The sequence below is a fragment of the Capronia epimyces genome (genome assembly GCF_000585565.1).
Source record: "Capronia epimyces CBS 606.96 chromosome Unknown aczIQ-supercont1.4, whole genome shotgun sequence".
Lineage (NCBI taxonomy): Eukaryota > Fungi > Ascomycota > Eurotiomycetes > Chaetothyriales > Herpotrichiellaceae > Capronia > Capronia epimyces.
The window spans coordinates 249,672-277,591 of NW_006912907.1; the positions used below are offsets into that span (position 1 = coordinate 249,672).

The 27,920-nt window shown below is 52.8% G+C and overlaps 8 protein-coding genes across 8 annotated transcripts; 5 read left to right on the forward strand and 3 right to left on the reverse strand.

Moving 5' to 3' along the window:
- Positions 1 to 544: 544 nt before the first annotated feature.
- A1O3_04709 (L-fuculose-phosphate aldolase) lies at positions 545 to 1,949 on the forward strand (the record flags this gene model as incomplete). The annotated part of the gene is made up of 3 exons (XM_007734837.1): positions 545 to 812; positions 1,094 to 1,454; positions 1,706 to 1,949. The coding sequence occupies 3 exons, from the start codon at positions 545 to 547 to the stop codon at positions 1,947 to 1,949; spliced, it is 873 nt and encodes a 290-aa protein (XP_007733027.1).
- Positions 1,950 to 2,738: 789 nt separating this feature from the next.
- Positions 2,739 to 4,225, reverse strand: A1O3_04710 (uncharacterized protein; the record flags this gene model as incomplete). Its single annotated transcript, XM_007734838.1, has 4 exons — positions 2,739 to 2,819; positions 2,966 to 3,219; positions 3,341 to 3,595; positions 4,024 to 4,225. The coding sequence occupies 4 exons, from the start codon at positions 4,223 to 4,225 to the stop codon at positions 2,739 to 2,741; spliced, it is 792 nt and encodes a 263-aa protein (XP_007733028.1).
- A 401-nt stretch (positions 4,226 to 4,626) lies between these two features.
- Positions 4,627 to 5,047, reverse strand: A1O3_04711 (uncharacterized protein; the record flags this gene model as incomplete). Its single annotated transcript, XM_007734839.1, has 2 exons — positions 4,627 to 4,724; positions 4,948 to 5,047. 2 exons carry the CDS (start codon positions 5,045 to 5,047, stop codon positions 4,627 to 4,629), a joined length of 198 nt encoding a protein of 65 aa, XP_007733029.1.
- A 1,193-nt stretch (positions 5,048 to 6,240) lies between these two features.
- A1O3_04712 (uncharacterized protein) lies at positions 6,241 to 8,783 on the forward strand (the record flags this gene model as incomplete). The annotated part of the gene is made up of 8 exons (XM_007734840.1): positions 6,241 to 6,452; positions 6,537 to 6,556; positions 6,685 to 6,902; positions 7,010 to 7,322; positions 7,390 to 7,777; positions 7,874 to 8,122; positions 8,226 to 8,295; positions 8,427 to 8,783. 8 exons carry the CDS (start codon positions 6,241 to 6,243, stop codon positions 8,781 to 8,783), a joined length of 1,827 nt encoding a protein of 608 aa, XP_007733030.1.
- A 1,386-nt stretch (positions 8,784 to 10,169) lies between these two features.
- Positions 10,170 to 11,786, forward strand: A1O3_04713 (uncharacterized protein; the record flags this gene model as incomplete). The annotated part of the gene is made up of 2 exons (XM_007734841.1): positions 10,170 to 10,773; positions 10,939 to 11,786. 2 exons carry the CDS (start codon positions 10,170 to 10,172, stop codon positions 11,784 to 11,786), a joined length of 1,452 nt encoding a protein of 483 aa, XP_007733031.1.
- A 640-nt stretch (positions 11,787 to 12,426) lies between these two features.
- A1O3_04714 (uncharacterized protein) lies at positions 12,427 to 13,071 on the reverse strand (the record flags this gene model as incomplete). The annotated part of the gene is made up of 1 exon (XM_007734842.1): positions 12,427 to 13,071. The coding sequence occupies one exon, from the start codon at positions 13,069 to 13,071 to the stop codon at positions 12,427 to 12,429; it is 645 nt and encodes a 214-aa protein (XP_007733032.1).
- Positions 13,072 to 14,341: 1,270 nt separating this feature from the next.
- Positions 14,342 to 19,123, forward strand: A1O3_04715 (phospholipid-translocating ATPase; the record flags this gene model as incomplete). The annotated part of the gene is made up of 1 exon (XM_007734843.1): positions 14,342 to 19,123. The coding sequence occupies one exon, from the start codon at positions 14,342 to 14,344 to the stop codon at positions 19,121 to 19,123; it is 4,782 nt and encodes a 1,593-aa protein (XP_007733033.1).
- Positions 19,124 to 23,440: 4,317 nt separating this feature from the next.
- A1O3_04716 (uncharacterized protein) lies at positions 23,441 to 25,428 on the forward strand (the record flags this gene model as incomplete). The annotated part of the gene is made up of 3 exons (XM_007734844.1): positions 23,441 to 23,766; positions 23,823 to 24,046; positions 24,101 to 25,428. 3 exons carry the CDS (start codon positions 23,441 to 23,443, stop codon positions 25,426 to 25,428), a joined length of 1,878 nt encoding a protein of 625 aa, XP_007733034.1.
- Between the last annotated feature and the right edge of the window lie 2,492 nt (positions 25,429 to 27,920).

The window sequence follows — 27,920 nt, forward strand, 5'->3', positions numbered from 1 at the left end:
AGCGACACGGAGCCATACTACTTACAGCACTACTGGACAGTGGACACAGGCAGAGGCAAAGTAGATTGCACTCGGATCATTCCGAGCCCAGCAAGTATCCGTACTGTTTGTCCTCACTGGCCGTGGCTGCTGTAGCTACCTACTGTACCGGCTCTGTACCAATTCTACGGAGTACTGTGCTCTACTGGACCAACTCGACTGTCCCAGTTCGACTGGCAACTCTACTGTATGTACACTACGTACACTATGTACTAGCCCACCTGCCGGCCCAACACTGGATCTACTGTACTGGGACCAACGGAAGTGTTAACGTCGAAACTGATATCAATATCGATGTCGATATTGGTGTTAGTATCAATCACATCACGACCAAGCCGACAGCAGTAAACGCATCACATCACGACCAAGCCCACATCAGTAAACGCATTACATCGAACTCGGCAGTGCGGTACTTTCATCAAACATACATACATATCAACTGTGTGGCTGTATCAACAGATCAATACTGAACCCGACCCCGATTCCCGAATCACGGTCCACGACCATGTCGACGACTTCCACTATCACCACCGCCGCCAACATCGCCACGGCCACCAACACTACCGCCGCCACCACCGCCACTGCCACCGACGTCGATCTGATCGAGAAATTGCACGAGATTCCCTCCTTCAGCGACAAATACGCCCAGCGGCAATGGGCCAAAGAACACATGGCTGGCGCGTTTCGCATCTTCGCCAAACTCGGCTACAATGATGGGGCGGGCGGGCATATTTCGCTGCGAGATCCGGTGAAGCCGGATTGTTTTTGGATCAGTAAGTAGATCTTGTTGAATGATATATCTTCCCAGTTCTGGTTTCTTCTGGTTTGTTCTGTAGGTTTCTTCTTCTGGTTGTTCTGTTCTGGTTGTTCTGTTCTATATGCCTGTCAAAGGTTGAAATGTTGAAATGTTCCATGTTCTCTATCAAGGTCGCAGGGGCCACATGCTATGTAGTATAGTATGCCACTACCCCTTCTGCTTAAAGGATAAGGCTGGGAACACCCAAATTTGACACTACCCTCCTGTCCAGTCCACCTCTAACTTGTGTTCCCCCAGATCCGTACGCCGTTCATTTCGGCCTGATCAAAGCCAGTGATTTGATTATGGTGAATGAACACGGCCATCCCCTGACGCCGACCAAGCATAAAGTCAACAAGGCGGGATTCATGATCCACGCGGCTCTGCACAAGGCTCGTCCGGACGTCAATGCCGCATGCCACACGCACTCGCCCTACGGTCGAGCCTGGTCGGCGTTCGGGAAGCCGATCGAAATGCTGAACCAGGACGGCTGCTTCTTCTACAATGACCTGGCTGTCTACGAGGGCTTCGGCGGCGTCGTGCATGCCATGGAGGAAGGCGAGAATATCGCGAATGCGCTGGGCCCGCTGAAGAAGAATGTCATTCTGCAAAACCATGGGTATGTTGGGAGATTTCTGTTTCCTACAGCGACCACGATCCGATTGATTGCCTAACTGTACAAATCCGATTTGTTTATTACCTTGCCTGCGAAACAAGTGTCCAAATTTCCGTCTGGAGAGTGTTGAGTGCCTACATGCCATATGTTGTCTTGTTCAAACCAACCTCACCTCACCTCAGTCACTAACGTCCATCTCTGATATTCATCTCTGACATCCACCTCTGACATTCTTCTCTGACATCCATCTCCAGAATCCTGACCTGCGGCGGCACCGTCGGCGAAGCAGTCGCTTTCTTCATCGCCCTCGAGCGCGCGTGCCAGGCTCAGCTCCTGGCCGAAGCGGCCGCCGCAAACGGCGTGCAGAAGAAATATATCGGCGACAAGGAGGCTGCATATACCAAGGAACAGTCCGGCACTCCAGCCGTGTTGTATATGCAGTTCAAGCCTGAGTATGATATGATATTGAAGGAGAGCGGTGGGGATTTTCTTGACTGATAGACCTAAATATGCCTAGTAGGTTTTATACCTGCAGGTGTCAAGCTTAGGCACTAAGGCACTAACTTGGACATTCCCAGCCTTGTACTTTGACTAGAAGGCTGGTCTTGGTCAGGTCAAATTTGCTCCTCATCCTGTCCTGTCCTTTCTCGTACTGCAAATGCTCAAGTCTGTCTTGTCTCGTCTTTCTATTCCAGTGTCTGTGTCCATAGTAGCTAGCAGTCTATCACCCGCACGAGAAAATAAGTCTCTCGTCTGGCAGTCCTGCTCACCAATCCTTTAGCCCTTATACCTCACAAGTGAGCTGTTTTGATACCTCCTACTCCTCATTGCAACTTGCGAAGAAGCTGTTTTGACACCTCCTTCTCCTGTCAAAGGTTGAAATGTTCCCTGTTCTCTATTAAGGGGTCGCAGGGGTGCGTGTGTAGGCTATATAGTGTGTGTAGCATGCCTGAACCAGTCTTCTGGTTAAAGCACAAGGCTGGGAATATGTACTTAAGTTAGTGCCTAAATTTGACATCTCATCGCAACTCGCAAAGGAGCTGCTCCGACTCGCCTCCTTCTCCTCCTCCTCCTCCTCACATCTCAAAGTGCTAGGCTCTTACCACCACTCCCTCACAGCTTGCAAAGCAGTCCATTCGCACCGATCACCGATAAATGTTGTCTCGAAATCTCCTTGACCGACGCACATCTAAGAAAAGAAGCCAGAAATGAGCATGAGCACGAAGAGCGTGGGGCCGATGTCGTGAAACCGAGCCAACGACGACAACCACCTCACGGAAGGATCACTTACCCAGCTAGAGCCATGGCTAACCGGAGCTCGTCCTCCAGCGTCTTGACCGCCCATTCGACACCTTCTTGTCCGTTGTACTAAATTGAGGCGATCTGACATCAGCTCTGGCCCATCCGAACGAGTTAGGGGTATTTTTAGGGTTAGGGTTGACTTGTTTGCTGTTGTTGTTGTTATTGTTGTCGTTGTCGTTGTCACTGTGCCTTGTTGGCTGTGGTCAACTTACAGCAAGTCCCCATAGCGGCACCCGGCCCATGAAACAGCAATCGGCACCCAGGGCCAGCGCTTTGAAGATGTCGGTGCCACGTCGAATGCCGCCGTCGATGGCGATCTTGATCCGTCCTTTCGCCGCCGCCGCACACTCTGGTAGAGCTTCAATCGTGGCTGGAACCCCGTCCAGCTGCCGACCTCCGTGGTTCGACACGATCACGCCGTCAAGTCGGTGATGAATGGCTAGCTGTACGTCCTCGGCGCAATAGACTGGTAGTCACTGCATCAGACCTTGAATGACTTCAAGAACACGGGTTCGGGTTCGGATTCCGATTCCAATTTCGACTGGGGAGATTTGGCTGGGCTGGGCTAGGCTAGGCTTGTGACTTACTTCCTTTGAGCCAGATCTCCAGCTTGGTGTTGGCTTTGACCCATGGAATCACCGATGCCCACGAGTTGCTTGCGTCTCGACCTGAGTAGTTGTACGACCGGACCGGAGCAGAGGGTGTCTTGCCGTCTGATGGAGGGGAGAGGTTGGGAAGGGACAGGTGCTGGGGCAGTTCGAATTTCTTGCCTGATCTCTCGTTCGCGCGTCTTGCCAGTACTGGCGCATCTACTGTGATGAAGAGGGCCTGGAAGCCGGCAGCTGAGGTCAAGGTATGTCAGATGGAGATCTTGTCATCACTATCCTATACCTCTATACCAAACCAAAACCAAACCCAAACCCAAACCCAAAAATGTGACGAACAGACGACTAAGAGAAAGAGATAGAGGGACGTAAAGCACACCAAAAGGACGACGACTAAGGGAAAGGACGTACCACACCAAAAGATAAAAAGAAAGAAGGAAGCATGGAAATGGAAAGACAAAGAAGAGTGTAAAGAACATGATCAATACAACATTTCAAACCCCGAAACGGCTGCAGTACCAACAACATCTCCAACTCTAACGGCTGAGGCAAGACGTGTAATTGAGGCAAGACATGCAATTGAGGCAAAACATGCAATTGAGGCAAGACATGCAATTGAGGCAAGACATGCAATTGAGGCAAGACATGCAATTGGCAAGACTTACCTTCAGCCCTCTTGATCCAATTCAAGCTCACATTTCGATCTTTGACAATACTCAGCTGGAAAGCGTAGGGATTGTCGCCTCCTTCTCGCCTCACATCTTCCAAAGACGTGGTCGCGTAGGTCGAGAGGCCCATTGGAATGTTCGTCTTGGCCGCGGCTCGTGAAGTGGCCAGCTCGCCGTCCGGATGTGCCAGACAGTGCATGGCAGCCGGGGAGAAGCCGAAAGGAAGAGCTACCTGTGGCATATGTGTCAGTTTGATTGCCTTTCTTTTCCTTGCTTCGCCTCGTCTCCGCCCAGGGGAGGGGGGCTGGTCTAGCATAACCCAAGAAAAGAACCAAGATGCATCCATCCTCAGACACTGAAGGCGAGGTTGACGTTGAGACACTGAGGACTGGGGCTGAGGTTGAGGTGGAGGCTAAGTTCAAGTATAGACTCGGCAAATTATGGCTCAATAACAAACTGACTTACTTTCTTGCCCAGGATGGTGGTCGACGTGTCGATGTTCGACACATCGGACAGAATGCGCGGCCGGATCTTCAGTCGGTCGAATGCCTTTTCGTTTTCTCCGAGTCTACTTCGGCCTCAGCATCGCATTGCGGACCCCTACCACCCCTTGCCTTTGGACTGAGGCATGTGGTGGGTGATCGGATCAGGGTCATGGTCATACGTGATCATGTCCATAGCCCCTCCATTGTAATAATCTGAACGGGGGTGAGTAAGAGTAGAGTCCTGAGCTTGGGGGGATGGGGATGGAGACGGAGACGGAGAGGTAATCGCCAACAGCTGGTATTGTACTGGTGTGGATCCGCTGATGGTGATGGTGATGATGATGGTGATGGTGATAGTGATTGTGAGATGATTGTGATGGTGATGGTGATGGTGAGAGCCAGCATGGCAGCCATGGATATACTATATTGTACATACCTCGAACCGCCGGTGGCAGCTTGGCCGACGCAATCTCCTTCAATTCTGCGATCGTCATAGGAGCAGGAATAGGCTCTTCTGTCGTCGAGTCTATCTTCATCTTTACTACTGCCCTGGCGGTGTGTCTTGTGTCTGTCGGTGAGTGGTGGGATGGCCAGTGGTTCTGTATATGATATAGTAGGACAACAACTCAATGAGGCGAGGCTGAGCTGAGGTAGAAGAGCAAGACAGAAGGAACGACCTTGACCGTGTTAGGGGTATGGATGTGCACCAGAAGTCTCCATACAAGTATTGCAACGACAGGGCCCTCTGTGTGTTTAGTATAGTATCGTCGTGTCTCTGAAATCAATCATCAACCTTGAACACTAATACTCTCGAACCTAATCAAATTAAAGTAACGCATCTTGTCTTGTCTTGTCTGTGCTGTGGTAACCGGATATCTGGTATTCCTGGTCTGTCTTGTTCGAGTTCGAGCGTGATTGGAGTGGGAGTGGCGGATCTCGGGATCGGATCGGGGTATACAGTCCTACAACTAGTAGTACAGTGAAAGCACTTCCACTTCGGCTCAGTCCGATCAACGAAATATGGAGTAAGCTACAGTAGACGTGCGTTTTGATGTGTTCCCACCTTCTCCTTTTCACCCCCATTGATATTGGCGCTTGGATCTTTCCATCCTGTTGGTACAGTTTACCCCCTCCTCGTATGTATCCATCTATGATTATGATTGTGGATTAAATACTAAATACTAAATACTAAATACAGGATCTGTATCAGGGTCGCTCAGATCAGGTCGGATGAGGCAGCATCCGCGACCCTACCTGGCGTAGCGGGCCAGCCTTACTGTGGCCACTCGCTGGCCCTAAGGCCTCGACTTGACTTGACTTCGGAACGTTCCATGCACGTACATGGTGCTAGCCTCGAATGGGACAAACCGCATCAGCGCACACTGGAGATGGAGCTGATGCTGATGTTGCTGAGTGAGTGAGTGAGTGAGTGAGAGAGTGAGACAGTGAGTGGTTCGATTGTAATCGTGATATAACCGTGCACATTATTGTTGTCTATTCTACATGTAATTCACATGACTCGATTTAATCGGGCCGAGAAATACATTCTATATCCCATCTGTATCTGTAGTGGCTTGGAAATGTTTGATGTTCTGGGTGGACGTGTTTTCAGTCAGAATCGAGTCGTCCTGCCTTGCCTTGCCTTGCCTTGCACTCTTTGCAGACCACACCACACCACTCCACCAACCTGGGCTCAAGATAGAATAGATCTCGGTCATTGACATCCAATATGGAGATGGAGGCATTCCCATCCGTTAGCCCGGCTGTGGCCAAACCACGAGAGGTTCCTGTGGACTATGCCAGGCCCATCAAGGTCATCTGCATCGGTGCTGGCATGTCCGGCATTCTATGTGGAATCCGATTCCCTCAGAAAATCCCCAATCTCCAGCTAACCATCTACGAAAAGAATGACGAGGTTGGCGGTGTGTGGTACGAGAACAGGTATGTTTATGTTCATGTTTCGTGAGGTCCTGGATGGCATCATAGTAGTGATGTCTCTATCTGCTGACTTGTGACTTGCGATAGATATCCCGGTGTCACTTGTGGTAAGTCTCCCTCGAGTCGACAGATCCAGATCCGGCGCCCAAGGGGTTTGAGGTTTGAGATTGTGAGGACGTCGAGGTGGAAAGCGGCCAGTGCTGATACTGACACTGACGACGGTTCACCAATTCAGACGTGCCTTCTCATTGTTTTCAATACACCTTCGCCAACAATTCAAACTGGTCCAAGTTCTTCGCTCCTGGGGAGGAGATCGGCGACTATTTCCGCCAGGTGGCGGAAAAGTACGAGGTCAAGAAACACATTCGCTTTGGCCATCTCTTCAAATCGGCACGATGGCTGGACGAAAAGGCGCAATGGGAGGTCAAGTTGGTTAGAATGGCCGACGAGCTGGTATGGCATGGCCCTCCTTTTCCTCTCCACAGTCTACATTCGATGGTGTTCGCTTCTCTTCGGACTTTGGTCTTTGATACTGATTGTGGCACTGTCCTCTCACACAGGAGTTCACCGACTACTGTGACGTGTTTGTCAAAGCTACAGGCAATCTGAACAAGTGGACATGGCCCAAGCTGCCCGGGCTGGAAAAGTTCGAGGGAGAGTTGATCCATTCGGCACATTGGAAGAAATCATTCGATCCCACCGACAAACGCGTGGCAGTTATCGGCTACGGAGCTACAGCGGTGCAGCTGGTTCCAGCAATCCTCCCCCAGGTCAGGTATATGGATCACTACGTGCGAGGTCAAGCGTGGATCTCTCCTGCTGGCTACGTTGCCGCCGACTCCAGGAAGGCCAACAATCCGGATCTTCACAACTGTGAGTGTTGCCCTGGCGCTGGCTCTAGTCTTGAGAGACGGCTTTCCTAATGTGTGTGTATCTCCAGTCGACCACCCTCCGGAAGAAAGACAAAGATTTGCCAACAACCCCGACGAGTATCTCAGATACCGCCACCAAGTCGAGGACTATGTTAACCAGGCTCAGCTGATCCACTGGGTCGGATCGGACATGAACAAGACATTCTCCGCCGCCACGGAAGAATCAATGGCTCGCAGATTGGCTCGCAAGCCCGAGATCTTCAGACACCTGAGACCAACCTACCCAGTCGCTTGCCGCCGAGTCTCGCCGGGCCCAAGATACCTCGAGAGTCTGGTAGAAGACAAGCTCAACTTCATCCCCAAGGGCGTTAAACAGGTGACGGCGACCGGGATCGTGGACGACGATGGCACATTGCGGGAAGTGGACGCCATTATCTGCGCCACTGGGTTCGATACGTGAGTCGAGTCGGCATCATCCTTTCCTTTCCTTTCCCTCTGCTCTATCGTAACAATAAACATCAAATTGAGTCTGACTTCTGACTTGACGGAAAGGTCGTTGAGACTGGACGAGACGCCGATATATGGCCGGGAAGGAGTATCGCTCGACGACCTCTGGCAGTCCGAGCCGGGCGCGTACATGAGCATGTGTCCGCCGCAGATGCCCAACCTGTTTCTTTTCGTCGGCCCCAACGGCGCCCCAGGAGCTGGATCGACCATCCACATGAGTGAATGTGCCTGTGACTACATGGTCCAATGTATCCAGAAGATCCAAAGAGAGAATCTACGCTGGATGATGCCCAAGTGAGATGAAGATTCTATTTCCATCCCAGCACAGTCGCAACTGCAACTACAACTACAACTGCAAACCCAGACTAGATCACTCACTCACCCCTTTTGTTTCTAGGGAGAAATCCATCCGTGCTTTCATGAAGCAGGTCGATCGGTATTTTGCCAAAACCACGTTTGCGTTCACTGTAAGAGTTCCCTCCGGCGCCGCTACCATTCTGTCCAAAACCACAGTGTCAGCATCTGCGTCAGCTACAGCCACAGCCAAAGCTACAGTTACAGCTGAAGCCACTGACTGACCCTTTTCTTCCCTTCACAGTGTAATAACTGGGCCAAACGAACCAGCAATGGCAGGATGTTGGGCTACTGGCCCGGCTCGGCGGTCCATCAACGAGCCACATTGGCAGTGCCGCGTTTCGAGGATTTCGAATATTCCTCATTTGAGGACGACGAAGAGGACTCGTTGGCGTGGATGGGCAACGGCATGATCACGGCTCAGACCGAGAACAAGTCGACCACGGATTACCTGGACTATGTCGACATACCACCACCGCCGCCGCCGCCGCCATCAACATCAACATCAGCATCAACATCAGAACCAGCTCCTTCGTCATCTTCGGCGTCCAGTCAAGCCACAACTCCTTTTTCAATTGTGGAAGAAGTCTATGTAGCATGAGAAAAAGGGGTGAGAAGAAAGGGGCGAGGAGAGGAGAAGAGCGGGAGAGATTGGATTTGCCTTGCACATATTTGACTTGCATTTATACTGTTAGCATATCTTTCCAGGTTTGATTTTCTGTTGGTCGAACTTGTGCTGTAGCTTGCACAAGATATAAGATACAGTACATATGTTAGGCCTCAACCCCTACTGCTGTAGAGGACACCTCCAAGTAAGTGAGACACGCTCAACTCTACCGCTATAGAGAACGGACACTTCCAAGCAAGTGAGACAGCCTCCTCTCCTGCTATAGAGAACGGACACTTCCAAGTAAGTGAGTGTAAAGACTAATTACGAGTACAGAGAGGGGAGGACATCTATCTGACGGCACACATAGACGGTCTTGTCTTCAAGATAAGAGTATGGAATAAATAGTGGGGATGGTCCATGGTCCCCCGTTCCGCTTCTGCGGCCAAGGATACAGTACGGAGTACTTACTGTAATTACAGTACTACTAATAGGTACGTACGGTACTCTTGGTTGAAGTAGGGTCGGATACATCCCAGAGTGGATCTCGTCGCGCGGGTCACTGCGACAGTTCGTTATCTTTCTCCTCTCCTTCTACCTTCCACCTTGTACGTGCTGTCCCTGTCACCTACAGTAGTAGTTATTAAATAGCTGATAGCTAGTTCTTGTTGCTCGGGCTTAGGCTCAGGCTTAGGCTTAGGTTCAGGCTCACACTCGCAAAGTTGTAGAGTACAGTAAATGTGGGTCGCCATGCCTCTAGACATTCCGACAACCTCGTCTGTTTCGGGTCGCACACAAGAACTCGTTCTGTCTGGGGGTGTACATTGGACCAGATCCTAGTATCCTAGTATCTTAGTTGGTATCTTCAAGTATCCTAGTTGGTATCTTGACCCGACACTGACACACCCTCCTCCTCCTGCTCCTGCTCCTCGGTTCAAGCCGACTTAGGTTCTTATCATGAATGCGCCGCTTGACGCGTTTACAAGATAACCACCGTCGGGCTTGGTGTATATAAGATATTTGCATGCTTGACATGTACAGTATGTGCTGAAGATTGGGCCCTTTATCCACCAGCACCAGAACCACCAGCACCAGAACCACCAGCATCAGCACTTGCACTAGCAGCACCAGCACCACCACCACCAGTGGTCGCAAGATCCTTGTTGTACAACCAAAGTTCGGGAGCTGAACTTGAATTGGGATTGGGATTGGGACTGGGCATTTCTGTACGGGTTGGTATATACAGTACAAGCCACCTACAGACCAAAGAACCAGGACCAGGCCCGGTCAGACCATTCCAACATCTTGCGTGGAATCCGAGCCTTAGGTCTATTCCTTCAATTGGGACCCCTGATCCCTCTTTGCAGGCTGACGGCCAACATGTCTGACAGGCCAGCACCGTGGTCATTGGCGGAAGAGAACAGCAAACAAGCAATGAAGGAAAGCTACACCCAGGAGGGCGATGTCGAAACCACCAGTGTGCACGCCGGCGAGGTGGACGCTACGCATCGAGGAGTATTCGGGACGGCCGCCGCTGCAGGAGGCAAAGAGTATCGAGTTCTGGGCCGGTGGAAGGCCGGGCTGGTCTTCATCCATACCGAGGTCGGATTGGGCATCCTGAGTCTGCCGTCGGTGTTGAGGACGCTGGGCCTGATCCCGGGAATCATCGCCATCATCGGCGTCGGCCTGGTGGCCACGTACACGGCCTACGTGTACTTGCTGTACTGGCGCAGGTACCGGCACATCGACAACCTGCCGGACGCGATGCGAGTGCTGGGCGGCAAGGCGCTGGCCATCGTCGGCGGGATCGGCCTGCTACTCAACCTCAGCCTGGCCTGTTCGTCGGCCACGTTGACCATGAGCGTCGCCTTCAACACTCTGACCGCGCACAGCATGTGCACCGTGGCTTTTGCCGGCTTTGCCGCCCTCATCTGCTATGTGCTGTGCATGCCGCGGACGCTGAACTTTGTCGCCTACTTTTCAGGTACGTTTTACACAGCCACAAAGCTTCCCAAAGGGGGTCTGACCACCCTCGCCCCTGTCCACGGAGAAGGGACACTGCCGCTCCGTTGCTTCATGCCACATTCCTTTCCTATCTAGAGAAGAAAGAGTCCTGCCGACCAGTATTGACTGTTTGTGTGGTGTATAGGTCCCGCCACCCTCGGCATCATCGTGCCCATCTTCATCGTCATCATCTCTCTCGGGGTGGCGCGACCGCAAAACGCCCCGGTGGACTGGCACAAAGACATGCACCTGGTCGGCCACCCGTCGTTCCGCGACGGGTTCACGGCCATCCTGAGCATCTGCTATGCCTTCGGTGGGAGGCAGGCGTTCCTGACCATCATGGCCGAGATGGAGAATCCGTCCAAAGACTTCGTGCCGGCGCTGGTGATTCTGCAGAGCTTCGCCATGCCCATGTACGTCTTGACCGGCGCGGCCATCTACGGGCTCGCTGGCAAGTACGTGACGTCGCCGGCGCTCGGGTCGGCGCCACTGGTGCCGGCCAAAGTGGCGTACGGCCTCGCGCTGGTGACGCTGTTCAATACGGGCCTGCTGTACGGCCACGCCGGTGTCAAGTACCTGTACGTCTTTGTCATGCGCGACTGCCTCAAGGTGCCGGAGCAGATGACGCGCAACAACATCAAGACCTGGTCGATCTGGGTCGTCCTCGCCACCCTGTTCTGGGTCTGGGTCTTTGTGCTGGCCAACGCCATCCCCGTCTTCAACAACATCATCGGCGTCTCCTCCGCCCTGCTTGTCTCTTGGTTCTCCTTCGGTCTGCCTGGCATCTTCTGGCTGCATCTGAACTGGCACAATCAGTTCCGCGACTGGAAGATGACCGTCAAGTCGCTGCTGAACTGGCTGCTCGTTCTGTCAGGCGCGTTCCTCAATGTCGCGGGAATGTGGGCCTCAATTGACTCGTTGGTTAAACTGTTCAACAACCCGGAGAGCACGGTGCATGGTCCTTTCACCTGTGCCGACAACAGTTTGTTCTAGAAGCGCCTTCCCGACCAAATCAACCCCAAAGCTACTATCGGGGGAAAGAGGGGTGGAAGAGACTGGTTATATTTATATCATTTTATCTTTTTGGCCAAGTAACCTTGATCTAAGCTTGAGCGAGAGGGGAGAGACAGAGAGACAGAGACATACAGATAGAGTGAGGGAGCAAGAGAGACAGAGGGGAGCCATGCGTGTGCTGTACATACTTTAGTTGAGGTCAAGAGTCTCGCTCCTTCCAAGACGCTTGCTCTAATAAAGACCAGAGTTGCACAGTTTACACTACATTAGTTTTGCATATGGTCCAATACTGTGAGCGGTAATAAGAAGCACGCACCGGATTTGTTGTCCAATACGGAGGCATTTCCAATCCTGTTCTTTGACCTATGATGCTTGCGTATCTGTCCAGTGGAAGCTCTGCTCAGGCTCCTTCGATGGAGAACGAGGAACATTTCAGACTTGACATTTGTTTCCCTACAGATAGTCTAACAAACCAAGCCATCGAGCTGATAAGGAAAAGGTGCCAAAAGGAGAAAGGGGAAGAAAAGAGCCCTCTCACCCTTCTCTCTGCAATTGGATTTCGGTCCATGGTCATCAAGTAAAGACTTTAGTTGTTGGTGCTGTATTTCCGACTCTACTTTCACCACAGTCCGCACAACCCCTGCTCTGACTTACCCAAGACAGGGTCATTCTCCGGCTTCTCGACCGACCAGATCTTGTCGTACTGGCCAGCGTTCTCGCCACCCTTCATGGAATCCCAGTAGCCGTTGTTGGCGGGGTAAGCGCCGATCATGGTGAAACCGGAGAGCTGGACGTCGTCGAGCGCCGCTCTCGGATCGTGCGCGGCAATATGATGCCCGTCACCTGGAGTGAGCAGGGTAAACTCGGCGTCAGGTTTTGCATTGTACGTCTTGTGCGCAGTACCCGCGGGCAGTAGGAACACGTCACCGGCGCGAGCCTCGATCTCGACACCGCCTGGCTCCCTGGCCGACCCGGTCGTGCTCTCAATCAAGTCCGTGGAGGTGTCACCCACGCCGAAGCGGATGGTTGCCGTGCCCGACAGCACGGCCATGCATTCGTGCACACTGGAGTGGTAGTGCGATCGCTGTGTCGCGCCGTAGCGGTAGATCCACTGCACGTTCCAGCCGTGGCGCTCAAACAGGTCGTAGACGGCGCTCGCTGTCAGAGGTTGAGGCAGAGGCACCCCGGTATAGTGCAGAAGCGGGCGAGGCGAGTTCGGCATCAACGCCGTCGGCGGTAACTGGTATTGCTTGACTTGGACCATGGTTGCCTGGATGGCTGGTTGGAACCGCTGGCTTTGTTTCTATGTTGTGGTGACTTGGCTCTGGTCTTCTCTTTCGAGGTTGAGGGCGTGACGGGGTGGATGAAAGGGATTGGACGGGAATGTACTGTGTGGTGCGGATAGTGGGATGAAGATGACTGATGGCTGCTGCGCTTGGAGACTGGTGTTCACCAAGTTCGAATACGGAGTAGTCGGTCGGATTGGAGGGTCTGTACGTGTACTCGACAGTCTCACGCTCACATGTGCGATGCAGAGCAGATGTCGAACTTTATATCGATGCAGTACAGCAGTGATCGAGGATGGAGAGGCACAGAATAGGCCATGATACAGTACATCTTGTTTGTTGGTGGGGTGGCACAGTACAATTCTCCGTACACTCCAGGAGGAGGATGACGATGGCGGGGATCTCCCTCGGCTTAGGAGGCTGCAGGTTCGGCTGAACCCGACTCCCCTGGAACAACCTTGGCTTGGTTTTAGGATGCCTGGTTCGTACCTACAGTAGGCTCCTTAAGCGCAACAAGTACCTAGCAGTTCCCGGGCATATCACCCCGTTCACCCATAAGAAACATCTGGGTCCCTGTACTGTACCGCTGCCCTGGTACACGAATCTTCCCCCGCGTTGACTATTGTGTCCGCCACTACAGTCTTTTCTGGACTACAGTACCAGTCTCTGCGGTTGCTATCTGTACAGTATGAGACACCTGTTAGGCACCTATCATGCAATCAGGGTTCAATGGCTGGCCTTAGGGCCTAAGAGCCGTGGACTCGTCGACGCCGCGTAATGTCAACGAAGCACCCTGGTACAATTTAGTGCGAACTCTCGAACACTGTGTGGAGGATGACGCCTGCGCCCTACCACACCCCTACCACACCCCCACTAACCACCACTACCGAGAACTTACTGTACTACCAGCTTCCAAGCTTCTGATGAAATAATTAATTCAGACCACCTTGGTGCCACCAAGACTGTAGCAGTAGTTACGTCGTAGTATTGCACTGCCACCCACCAACGGCCAAATCTGAGACAGTGTCGTGGCCACCTCTTCATCGCCATTGTAACTGCGCCTGTCCTTCTTTCTCCCTGTCCTATTTCACTCGTTTCAGCCGCAGGTTGCGCAATTCAAGCCCGCAGAACGATTGATGTCTTCTGCAACCCTTCCTTGCATCTCGCGATAAGTCCTATATTGACCTTCGGAAGACATTGCCCCGATGAATCGACTGTCGCTGCAGCCCGCTGCTCGACACATTCGCCATGCCACCAACCTGGCCCAAGGACAGTGACCAGAACAAGGACAAGCAAGAGCTGGACTCATGCGCCGACTGCGGTCGCGGAGAACACGATGCAGAGCAATGCGCCCACAGTTCGGGTTCGGCCACACTGCCTTCCTCCAGTGGTCCATCCAGGCTACGGTTTTCCGTCGACGTTCCAGCCACCGACGAGGACGCTGTACAGCCAAAAGAGCCCAGGTTCTCTGCTGCGCGAAAGCCCCATGGTATCCTCAAGGCTTCATCCTACGGTCGAGACCGAGGCTACTCGTTAAGGCGAGCCCTATTTGCCCAGAACATTCAAAGGCAGAACTCGGACAGTGAAACCTCATTCGAGTTGGACCCGGCAAACCACTTTTCAGACAAGAGCCATGATGTGACTACTGACCAGAAGCAACCTGGGCCACAGTTTACAACCATTGCCGTTGAAGAGACTCGAGAGGAAGACGAAGCGCACCCCGGACGAGTGCGGCTGTCGGACCCGGCTCTCGAATTACCCTTGTACCAACGCTGGCTGTCGAAACAACATTCACGGCGGACACTGTTGCAGAGGCTGAGGAAGGAATATGTCCAGCTCCGGGATAAGATAGTCCGCTCCAACACAATTCCTCCCAGTGTCGATGGAAGACATATCCACGTGAATGTTCTGCCAGGTGCGGACCCAATCGACGAAAGAACTGCCAAACCCTTCGTTACCAACATCATTCGCTCGTGTCGTTATACCCCATGGAATTTCGTTCCCCGTCAACTCGTTGCTCAGTTCGGCAAGCTGGCCAATTTCTATTTCCTCTGCGTCTCCATCCTTCAAATGATCCCCGGCCTCAGCACCACCGGCACCTATACCACCATCATACCGCTACTCATTTTCGTGGCCATCTCCATGGCCAAGGAAGGCTACGACGATATTAGAAGGCATGGTCTGGACAAAGAGGAGAACGCACGGCTCGCTACGGTCCTCACCTCTGCATCGTCCCAGAGCAGCCCCATCAGCCTCGATTGGCAAGAAAAGAAATGGGCGGACATTCGGGTAGGAGATGTCGTCCAGCTGCAACGGGATGCCGGCATTCCAGCCGACCTCGTACTCTTGTATGTCGACGAGCCTACCGGCACTGCGTACGTTGAGACGAAGAGTCTCGATGGGGAGACCAGCTTGAAACCCAAGAAGCCAGTGTCCGATCTGAGTGTAGCATGTCAGTCACCGGACTCCATAGCAAATCTCGAAGCCGAATTTGTCGTCGAAGATCCCAACCTGGACCTCTACAAGTTTGAAGGCAGAGTGACCATCAATGGTAAGACACTGCCCTTGACCAACACGGAGGTTCTGTATCGCGGTAGTGTCCTGCGGAATACTCCTTCTGCAACTGGCCTCGTGATCTACTCGGGCGAGGAATGCAAGATACGCATGAATGCCAACAAAAGCCCACGAGTGAAGGCCCCCGCTTTGCAGGCCAAGGTCAATAAGGTGGTGGTACTGGTCGCTTCCCTGGTGTTCTTCATGGCCATCATCCTCACCATCGCTTACCAAATCTGGCGTCGAACTACCGAGGAGAAGTCGTGGTATCTGCAGTCGGCAAGAGTTCCCTTCGGCCACATCCTAACCTCGTTCATTATCATGCTGAACACTATGCTCCCACTGAGCTTGTACGTCTCGCTCGAAATCATTAAGGTTGCGCAGATGTTCTTGATGAACGACGTTGATATGTACGACCCTGAGTCCGATACCCCGATGGAACCGCATACCTCTACCATCAACGAGGAGCTGGGCCAGGTCAGCTACATCTTTTCGGACAAGACGGGCACCCTCACCAACAACTCGATGAAGTTCCGTAAAATCAGTGTCGCGGGTACTGCTTGGCTTCATGATGTCGATCTTCAAGAGGAGGCTGAGAATGAGGCTGGCCAGATCAAGTTGAGGCACCAAAAACGAGGCGGCAAAGAGAAGGATGTCGTTTCGAGCAAGCACCACCGACAATCAACCTCCAGACTTGCACGAAAGTCAGCAGCATCTACCGGAGCCGTCGTTGAACAGTCTTTTGTTTCTGACGAGGGCACTGACGAAACACAGTGGCGAGCTCCAAACGGCCTAGACTTGAGCTTGGAGACAGGCAATACACAGGAGCTGCTCCACGAGATTTATCGTCGTCCTCATACAATATTTGCGCGCAAAGCTCGATTTTTCCTCCTTTCCCTGGCCCTTTGCCATACTTGCATTCCAGAGAAGGATGACGATGGCAACATCACATATCAAGCTGCCTCTCCTGATGAGCTGGCTTTGGTGACGGGCGCGCAGGACCTTGGGTATATTGTAACTGACCGGCACGCAAACACAGTGACCGTCAAGTCGTTCTGCCACGGAGACGAAGTTGACCCCATCTACGAGACCTATGAGGTCTTGGATGTGATTGAGTTTTCCAGCAGCAGAAAGCGAATGTCCATCATTGTCCGCTTTCCCGACCACAGAATATGTTTAATCAGCAAAGGCGCAGACAGTACGGTTCGTAAGCAACTCCGCCTCGCAGATCTGGCGTCTTCCAAAGTGCAAGCTGTTGAAACGCGGGCAAGCCAGAGGAAGAGTCTCGAGGCACAGGAAATCCTTAGAAGAAGAAGCACACAATTGAGCCGCAAATCAACTTCGGTCTACGGTCTCGAAACAGCCTCTCCCCGACCGAGCAATGTGTCAACACCAGAAAGTATCGGACACTGGCTGAAGGAACGGGAGCATCCTGTCGGGATGTCTACAGAACGCAAGAGCCTGCAGTTCTACACTCCTCGCCCATCGGCTCAATTTGGGCCCCGCGGATCGGAGGATGTTGCGAGAAGGTCGCAGCAGTCACATCAGTCTACTCCACGTGCGTCCATGCAGGCTGGTGAAGAGGAGGCCCTCGTCGAGGAAAGCCTGGTGGTGAACGACGATGCCATCTTCGAACGCTGTTTCCAGCACATTGATGACTTTGCCACCGAAGGCTTGCGCACATTGCTTTATGGGTACCGATTCCTCGCCGAGGAGGAGTACAAGATCTGGAGAAGTGACTATGTGTCTGCAAGCACCAGCATCGTCGATCGGCAGCGAAAAATCGAGCGCGCGGCCGAATTGATAGAGAATACGCTGGAACTTCTGGGTGCGACAGCCATCGAAGATAAACTCCAAAAAGGCGTTCCCGACACCATTGATCGATTTCGTCGTGCTGGAATCAAAATGTGGATGCTCACTGGCGACAAGCGTGAGACGGCAATCAACATTGGACATTCCTGTCGGCTGATCAAAGATTATTCGAAAGTCATTGTGCTCGACCACGAGCTGGGAGACTTACACAGTCGCATGGCTTCTGCCTTTACGCAAATCGATAGTCAGCAGACGGTTCACGCGGTGCTGGTAGTCGATGGCCAAACGTTGACTATAATCGACGCGGACCAGGCCTCGCATGCATTGTTCACGGATGTGGCGATCCGGGCCGACTCTGTCATCTGTTGTCGAGCCTCCCCGAGCCAGAAAGCGTCCCTCGTAAAGACCATACGAACGAAGGTGAAGGGTTCTGTCACTCTGGCGGTCGGTGATGGCGCCAACGATATCGCCATGATCCAAGAGGCGCACGTGGGCATTGGAATCGCTGGAAAAGAAGGCCTCCAGGCAGCCAGGACTTCAGACTACTCGATCGCTCAATTTCGGTTCTTGTTGAAGTTGGTCCTGGTCCATGGAAGATGGAACTACGTCCGCATCTGCAAGTACACCTTGGGGACCTTTTGGAAAGAGATGCTGTTTTATCTGGTACAAGCCATCTACCAACGATGGAATGGCTATACAGGAACCAGTTTGTATGAATCGTGGAGCTTGTCCATGTTCAACACGCTGTTCACCAGTCTGCCAGTGATCTTTATGGGGGTGTTTGAAAAGGATCTTGCAGCCTCGACTCTTTTGGCCGTCCCCGAATTATACAACATCGGGCCGCTCAACCTAGGCTTCAACTTCAAATTGTACCTATGGTGGGCGACGCTCGGTGCCTGTGAAGCCGTGATTGTCTATTTCATCATGTATGGGATTTACGGGCAGGCGCTGTTCACGCGCGACCAAGACCTGTACGCGATGGGATCGTTGGCGTTCAGCGGGTGCGTCATCATCATTTCACTGAAGCTGCAATTTATTGAACTGCACAACAAGTCAGTAGCGGCCGCGGTGGCCATTTTCCTGTCGGTAGGCGGGTGGTGGTTGTGGAATCTTTTCCTGTCCTGCATATATCCAGATGATGTGGTATATAGCGTCAAGCATGCGCTCCTGGATGGATTTGGTCGCAACCTACTGTGGTGGATCACGTTACTCCTGATCATCGTCGCGGTGTGTCTACTGGAGGTCACACTCAAGGCTATTGGTGCTGTGCTGTGGCCAACTGACGTGGATCACTTCCAACGGTTGGAGCAGGATCGCGACGTGCGAAAGAGATTTGAGGAGGCTGCGGCAGATCTCCTGCAGCAAGGATGGGACCGAGGCACGAAGAAATCGAGCCTCGAACTGGCAAGAGAGGCCGCGGAAGAGGCTGACAGAGAAGCCCATGTTCAAGAGTTGTTAGAAAAACCACGGGACACGGGCCAGCGGAGGCCGTGGGTCAAGAGGACACAGTCGGGTGTGAGCACTAATACCACCAATAAAGGGGCCGGAGTCCAACAGAGTGAAGAGAGTCAAGAAATGGGAGAGATTCCGAGAAGGTCTATGGACATTGGTGAGTTGTTCAGCAAGGGGTTTGGAGCCGTCCGCAAAGGACCCGATTTACGATAAGTATGACAGATACCCTGGGTGGATGTTTTGGATTTTATCAGTGGGCACGAAGAAACGAGGACGCGGACATGAAGGACCTTGAGAAAGTATTTGGGACATATATACTATATAGCCAAAAAGCGTATGCACGGCGACATGGGAAGACTATTTCCTGTTCCTTTCACCAATGCTGTTCCTTGGTCTTTTCTACGCCCAACATAGTATGTCTAGTTCACTTTCGCCTACTCTTTACGCGTGTACGTAGTCAATATATACACGAAAAATTCAAATCAGCAGCCAGTCTCGTCCAAGTCAGGAGCAGGCGTACCGCGAGCACCACGAGGGCTGACATACTCCGTACTCCGTACATGAACGGATATTATCCATGCGTGGATACTAAACCACTTTCAGATGGGCCTCCAAGTGAGACAAGCGGGAGAAAGTCAGGAGAGGGATAAAAGGGGTGATCAGCACGTGCTCTCCACCCATGGCTTGCCCTCATCTCAGGCGATTTGCGCGAGTCAGTCGATATAGGTCATATTGGATTAGACAGGTCCTAGGTATGGAAACTGGATGGCCGGAACATTTGTTCTGTCACGACGGAGAAATCATGCGGGCAGTAAGGAACTGGGTGAAGAGTAGCTGCGACCCGACCACCTAGAACGACGCAGGTGTAGGTGCAGCGGGCGGTGTACGGCAGTGATACACGAATAGGGCCCCCCGCGACAGGTAAAGTATCACAATGATCTTTGCAGTTTCACACCATCGCTACTATCGTAGTATGTCGTGCCTTCTTTTGAATGGTCACAGTGTATTTCCACGGGTCTCTGTCCCTGTGTCTCCGACTGATGGTGTCACCCGCAGAGACAGTATAGCACGGATGCTGCGTCGCGTCGGTGTCGCTGAAGCACATTTCTCGGGCTCTAAAGACACCCTGTCCGGCGAAGTGTTCGGTCGATCGAAATCCGATGAGGTCAGCGGAGGCTCAACATCCCCAGCTCGGGTTTAGAGAGCAAAGCGCCTTAGCACATCCATGTTAGTGGCTCGTCTTATATGACAGGCCGTCAAACTGGCATGTGGCTGTCACGGAAAACGAGAAGAAAACAAGAAGCTCGGATGCGGTGTCGCTGACAGCTAGATGACAGGTTCAGATCATTTCCGGGAGATGAACGCACACGCGTGAAGTGAAGCCTCGTCGAGGAAGTCTCGAGGCTGAACCACAGACAGGATGCATACCGAGTCGAGAGCTGCCGTGGTGCTGGCGAGAGACTACCTGAGCGAGTCTGTCGGTACAGCATGCATCGTTGGGAAGATCTCACCACGCCATTATTTTCATCCCTGACCAGGCACCTGCAGGCTTCGGTGGCTCGCAACACAGACTCGCGTGTTTTTCGAGGTTCCACCCTTGCCAAGACAAAACCCCCGATCGGCTCTGGCGCGAGACCGAATAGAGTTTCAGGGCGCTCAGCTCCCTCCAATGACAGTGGCTCGGGACCTGGTGTACCTGGCGTTTTGCCTGATGCGGGCTAGCGGCTGCGTCAGGGGGAAATCAAGCCACATCAATTGGGATTGTGCACAACAACTCCACGCTCTAAACCTCGTCCTCTGCTGCGCTTCAACGCCTGTCGCCTGCAACTTCCACCGCCTTTCTCAAGCTTGGGTTCGACCAGTTGCCGCTAATTGAGCACCGAACAGAAGCTCCCTTCAGCCCGTCCGAGACCGCACACCTGTCACCAGCAAAGCCCCCAGCAAGCCGGTCGCTGACACGCGAAGCGCAAGGCCCGCCTCCTGGTGCCTCCCCACCAGAAACCTCGAACTTCTCCATCCCGATCTGCCCTCTCCCACTGCTTTCCTACGTACAGTGAACTGAACACCACCTACGCAAAAGGCCCGTGATGTGCGGCGCCACTTCTCCTATCTGTCCCTATCGATGGCTCGCTCTCCCGCCTCAGAGCCGGGGCTATGGGTTGCCTCGTGCCCATTGCTGCCCAGACTGTCGTTTCAACGCCATTATGACAAAGTGAATTGCTCTGAGAGCTGGCATTAGCCAACAGCACAGCTACCGACGACAGCCGAGCTGTGATCCGTACACGTACAGAGTAGGAAACGCCAGCCTCACTTGCCGACGACGCACGTATCGGTCTTTTTACAACCCAGTGGCCGGCTCCGTCGTGGGCATCGCATAATTGCACTGTAGCGCCATCCATGCACGACATGCATAGCCGGCCAAGGCCCCGGCCTGTTTGGATCCTCAGGGGAACGGCCCATCGTCCAACAGCCTTTCAGCATGTGCAACGCGTGAGGTGTTTTCCCCCGGCCTAGGTCAGCTGCAGCTCAGCCGAGCGGGAAAATGAAGCAGACAACACACCGTGAGACAATTATTATAGCACAATGAGCCTGTGTCTTCTACATCTGACTGGCTACGGGGTGACACTGAGGCCATCTGAGACTAACAGAGATACGAGCCGTGTGGAAAGTCGTTCAACTATGTTTGCAGGATGACGGTGCCTAGAATCATGATTTGACGCCTTCTTTTCGAGGGGCAAATCAGAACCGGCGTCATGCTGTCTTGCATTGATTAGATGCTCTCTCCAGACTGTCCAATCGTGCTGCCCCCACGGCTGCTATACTGACGCGGTAAACCGATGAGCATTGTGTAGTGAGCGTAATTGGTGCCATCGTACTTGCGCACTGACTCTATGGTAGTAGTGAAGAGACAGAAGCTAGGGGAAGGACTACATCAGACGAGCTCTCCGAAGTCGAGTTCGAGAACCGTCTCATGATGAAGAATCGAGTGGTTCTTGGTTGGCTCCAATGCCACGCTTCCAAGCGGCTGCAATGTGGCCAGGGCACACGAGTCTGATACAAAGCTGCTGGCGGACGGAGTGCAGAGACTCACGACCGTAAGTGTGGCTTTAGCTGCAGGTAAGCGTCCCTTCGTGTCTCGGACGCGTGCCATCACCTAGAGTAGGGTTACAGTTTGGTAGCTATCTTTCTCTAATTAGTACGCTGCGCAAAAGACAAATCCCATGGCGCTTGTGTATCCGTACAGTGAAAGTCTCCTGAACGACGGTGAACATGCAGCAGGGTTTCCTCCAGCTAACCGCTTTTGGGTGCTAAATGTGGCCATCCCCTTGCTACGTGTATGCGTATTATGAAGCGTCTGGCCCTACCGCCTACGCCTCCAGGGCCGGAAGATTGTCCACAACGGTCGACCCATCCTTTCAGGTTGTTTTTTTTTTTCTTTGGGACACGCGCGGCGGGTTCGACAGACAGCATCAGGTCATGTTGTGACATGGGGGTGTTTTGACTTGCTACTCCTGGAGGGCGTTCGGCGCGTCAGAGACCAGGGCTCAGGAGACGACGAGACCTGAATGGCCAGGTCCCAGCGCGGCCGGGAGGTTGGTGGTCGGTGCGAACAAGGTTCACCGTGTTGCTTGTGGCCAGCGGACTAGACTGCTGGTGGACTAGCTGGGTAACACGGGAGTGGAGGTCTCCAACGCTTCGAGCGCCGTCGAATTCAGCCTGTGAGGTCGAATGACGCCCACGGTGCTAGGTGTCAGGCCCTGAGGCCCCTAAGCCTGTTCCTTGGACCTCGCAGCGCCGAACCGCCTAAACCATCCCTGGATCGACCTCCACTGGAGCTTGGACCATAGAGCCTTTCACCCTTCAAGGGCCCCGGGTCCGTTAGGCTGCTTCTGGTGCAGTGCGATGCTGCTGTACCTGCATCAGCTCGCCGCTAACCTGCCCAGTCTCGGGGGGCCTCTTTCCACTGGGCAGGTCTCCAGAAGCCTGAAGGGCCAGACGCCCGCCAGTCAGCACAGGCGATTCACCCGCTCGCTCCACCGCCAGTCGGTTAGTTGGCTGCCGCTCACCTCCTGCTCGCAGGCCTCCCTTATTGTCTCGCAGCTTTCCACTCTGTTCCTCTTTTCTTCCCCCATCCTCACTGCCGCCTACCTTTTGGTGTCTCTGTTCACGCATCTCAACTACGTTCTTTCTTTTACTCGTCTTGTTTCTCGCCGTCTTGCCTCGAGCGTGCCTTTCACTCCTTCAAGGCCCTCGACCACATTCATTAGGCTTATTTGTTTTTCAATTCACCCCAATACGGTCGTTACCAGTTCACCCCTTTCGAACACGAGCCCGCACCCGAGCCATCGAACAAGGATTCCTACAGTCATTTCATATCGTGCTGCTCGGATCAGTTATCGAAATACCCTTTTACCTCCTTGACGATCAGGCCCTTGGCTACCGCCATCGCTTCCGAGCATTACATTCATTAAACCAGCCAGAGAACCCACCACCTCGCCTTTGGGCACCCACACCGACGCGATGGACAACATGTCTTCAGATCCGAACGATATGTCTCCAGAATCGACATCTTCCTCCCCATCACCCACTGCTGCGCAAACCACTCCAGGCACTTCGACCAGCTCGACCGCCGGCAGCAGTCAAGGTCCCAACTCGGCCGCTCGCCGGCCGCCCCGGAAGAGTACTCTGACGCAGCAGCAGAAGAATCAGAAGAGACAAAGGGCGACACAAGATCAATTGGTGACTTTGGAATTGGAATTTGCCAAAAATCCCACTCCCACTGCTGCTACTCGAGAACGGATTGCTCAGGAGATCAACATGACCGAACGGTCGGTCCAAATTTGGTTCCAGAACAGGTGGGTGCTTCCGGCAGCAAGCATGTCTGTAAAGTCGTGACTAACCCTGAGCACAGCCGTCGTCGAGCCAAGATAAAGATGATTGCAAAGAAGAGCTTGGAGACCGGTGAAGATTGTGACAACATCCCCGAGTCTCTCCGGCAGCTGCTGGCCATGCAGGCCATGGAAACTGGCAGGCCATTCCCTCGACAGCTACTCGGTCGTCCTGGTGGGCACATGGCCCACTATGGAAATGGTGGCATGTTGATGAATGGTGACCCTACGGGCCCAGGTAAAACAGGTATGGAAGCTTGGTTTTGACGCCCTCGGCTGTATCTGACTAACACGCAATCAGTCATTCAACATCTCACCTGTCGCTCTTTGAGCATCGGTACCTGGCGACGCGTCGGCCAGAACGCCATGGATCTGGTCATCTTCTACTCCCCCGACAAAGCCTGCATCACATACTACATCAACAACGACTCGGCAGGCTACAAGATCGAATATCCCTTCGCCTGTATCAAGAGCATTCATTTGGAGCCCGGTGACACGGCTCCACCTGCAAACGGATCTCCGGCGCGGCTGGGTGGGCTGGTCATTGAGTTGAACCGGCCACCCAACTTCTTCATGGACTCGTCCGGCTCTGGAGGCTTCTACCAATGCGGCGACTTTACCGAGGACCAACAGGCATCTCAGATTTTGACGCACCATTTGGGAGGCCATCCAAAGGTGCTGAGCGGGCAACTCGCCAAACTGGTCTCTCTCGACTCTTTCCAGAACAGATTCAACCCCTTTGACATGAGTGCGATGCCCGCATCGGCACCCGTCTCGCCCACGATGGGCATTGTCCGACCGGCCTCTCAGCCTTCGGTTCAATTTGCCCGCCCGCATCCTCCTCACGTGGGCATGTTCCAAGAACAATTTGGCATCCACCAACACCTCCATCCTTCTCGTATGCACCCAGGACATAAGCGTCAACGTAGTCGGTCGGTTCCCATCGCGCTTGACTTTTCTATGCTTCATGGGCCAATGCCCACCTTTCACGTCCAGCAACCGTCGCCTCAACTTGGACCCGACCAGCACCATCTGTTCCAGCCCATGCCACAGCAACCGGCCCAGACTCCTCTGGGGCCGACTTTGCAGATTGATACTTCTGCAGGGTACGGCATGGACTTCCGTCAAATGCCCATGTCGGCGACGGCCACCTCACCTTCGGAATTCGCCAGTCCGGGATTCTTCCCTTCCAACCCCGCCCAAGCCCCGATGCCAGGTTCGGAATTTGGCACTCCCCAACAATTCAACGTACCGTTCCTCTCTCCCTCTCCCATGGTCGATCACCATATGATGCATAACCAAATGTCTCCGCTATCTCACATGGGACACCCGGATCCGGTGATTGCCGACCACTCGCCACCGTTGTCGACGATGCATCGAAGTGCGTCGGCTGACATGTTCGGCATGGGCCATGATCACACTGGCATGATGGACGAGACTTTGATGTTGGGAGAGATCTACTCGAAACACAATCTCAACATGCCGATGCCCAGTCCCGGGTACGACGAGAGCGGACTAGCCATGATGGGCGACATGTCCGAATTCCACACTCCACGGGAACACATGGACATGCCCATGACCCCGTTCGGGACGATTGATCCCCACAACCTGCAAGCTGGCCTACACTAAAACTCGACGACCACCTCCTCCTGTAACAGTTTGAACGACCTTTATGCCTCTCTAGAAGCCTGACTCTGCAACAAACCAATGTTTTGCACAAATTGGAATCTCATTCAATTCCAGCTCTGTCCGGACGGTGCTCATCATCTTTGGCCCACTTGTTACATTTTTTTGTTTTTTGTTAGTATATGCCGGCCATGGCTGCCTGCACTTGATAGCGTGGATAGCTATCAATTCTGTTCTCGCTTTCCTGTCAATGTCATGGGTTGTGTGCTGTCTGTTTAGTCACGTGGTTATGTATCAGAAACGACTTTTTTTTCTGCCTTGTTGGGCCTTGATTATTTGTTGCCCGGTTTTGTCTCATGGGAAGGGGGTTTCAGGGGAGGGTGACAAAAGTATTGCAGACGGAATCCCAGGGGAATTGCGGTGAACCTGGTGTCCCAAAGATTCTGAGGTGAACCTGGTGTCCCAAATTTTCCTCGGTTGTTGAACAGAGTTTGATAAAGCATACACCTGACAAGCTGTGTTGGACCAGGAAGCATTGGGTGGAATTAATCTCTGCAGGCGCGAGCAATCATCCGTCGAAATCGTTGGGTAGAGTGGTGGATGGTGGCAGAAGGCGAGTTAAGCTTTCGGGGTGTACTGCATCATGAGAGCCTCTGATGGTGTGTGTGTGTGTGTGTGTCTCATGAGCAGAGTGTCATGGTCATCTCCCTTCTCTCCCAATCTGGGGATGTTGTGAAGCAGCGGTTGGAAAGATGGAAGACGGTGCAGAGTTGAGAGTTGAGAGTTGGGGGGTCAAGGCTGGTTATAATTCAAAGCCCACCAGCATCCAATTTGCATCGCATATTACAGATTACAGATTTAGCTAGGCCAAATAGTCGGGTTTGATGAGGAAATTCGTTGGCAAGATTGCATTGTACATGTTTTGACGGGGGGAATGAATGTTTCAATCTTGTTGTAATTGATGCATTTGGGCTGATGGCTGGTTTCGGGGGGCAACTAAGGCCCAAGCCAGCCTGGAGGAGCCTTTAGGGGCGTTTAGGGTGGGCGAGGGCCTGGGTGAAATTGGGTGAAATTGGGTGCAATCTTGCCGCGCCCACCAGCCTCGTAATAGAGAGGGGGGAGAGGGGGATTGAGAGGGTGAAATTAGGGCTAAGAGATGAGGGCTTAGGGCGAGGGGCACCTGAGGGGGCATCCCTACTGTAAGTCGAGGGGTCAGGAGGCTTAAGCCACGTTTCCCTGGTGAGCTCTATATTGTATTGTGCACAGTGCGCTGGTGTCTGGTGTCTGTCTGTACGGAGTACCTATCTATCTAGAAGCAGTCACAGCTAGTGTTTGATTGAACGTATGTCCATTCAATCAACATTATCAGCCATAGTCAATATAGCATAGGTATAGGTAGTTGAATAACAACTGTCTGTCTCCAAGGCCACGGTGAGCAGACCAGACCACACTACTCGTACAGTGCGTACTGTATACAATAATTTCCAACCAATCTCAATAATCTCCATCTCATCAATCTCATCTCCATCTCCATCTTAAATCTCATCCCATCTCCATCTAGATCTCAACGCTCAGATTGCATTGGATTGGATTTCCGATTTCCAAATTGAGATCGAAACCGAGCGAAACCAACCTAGAGTAGAGCAGCAAGAACTAACCAACCTATAGTACGAGTACCTTACAAACGAGCAGGGACCACGTTATCACCATATCATATCCCATCCGATCACTGTGCTGCGATCTTCTAGCACACTGCCTCTCTCTCTCTCTCTCTCTCTCTCTCTCTCTCTCTCACACACAATTCTGGTGATCCGACGCACCTGTCAATCTTTATTTGGGGTGTTCGTGAATGAATGAACATCAGGTCCCGACAACCTCATTCATGTTCACGGTCATGACAGTGGGTTGAGCCTCTTCTCATTGCACGTTGAGACAGGTGGTAGGTGGGTGGGAATCTGGTGCTGGAGGTTTGATCTCATCTCAGGTTTGATTTGGCGATTTACCTTGTACAACAGACATGTGAAGTGTTGGGCAGAAGACAAAGTCTGCTTACTGTAGGTACATAGGTACCTAGGTGAGGTAGGTGGTAGCTACCCAGGCAGCAGTGCAGCTGTGACAATGACGCAGTTCTGTTTTTCACTCTTCTTCACTCTGTTCTTCGCTCTGTTCTTCGCTCTGTTCCTCGCTCTGTTCTTCACTCTGTTCTTCAGTCTATTCTCACTGTTCTTCACGGTAGGCACAATGATCGACCGCAGTGAAGAGCCGCATATGTCTAGTTGCCTAATCGGTGAGTGTCACCGCGAGTGTTGATATTATTCTCGATTCTATAACTTACTGACTTCTGTTTTGAATGTCCTTTCTTACTCCCATCTTGCTCTTCCATCTTGTCTCTTATCTCTTGTTACTCCCCATCTTGCTCTGTCTCTTGTCTCAACCCACCTTGGTCTCGCCCATCAGTCGATTGAGCTTGAAATCTACGAGATCGAACCAATATA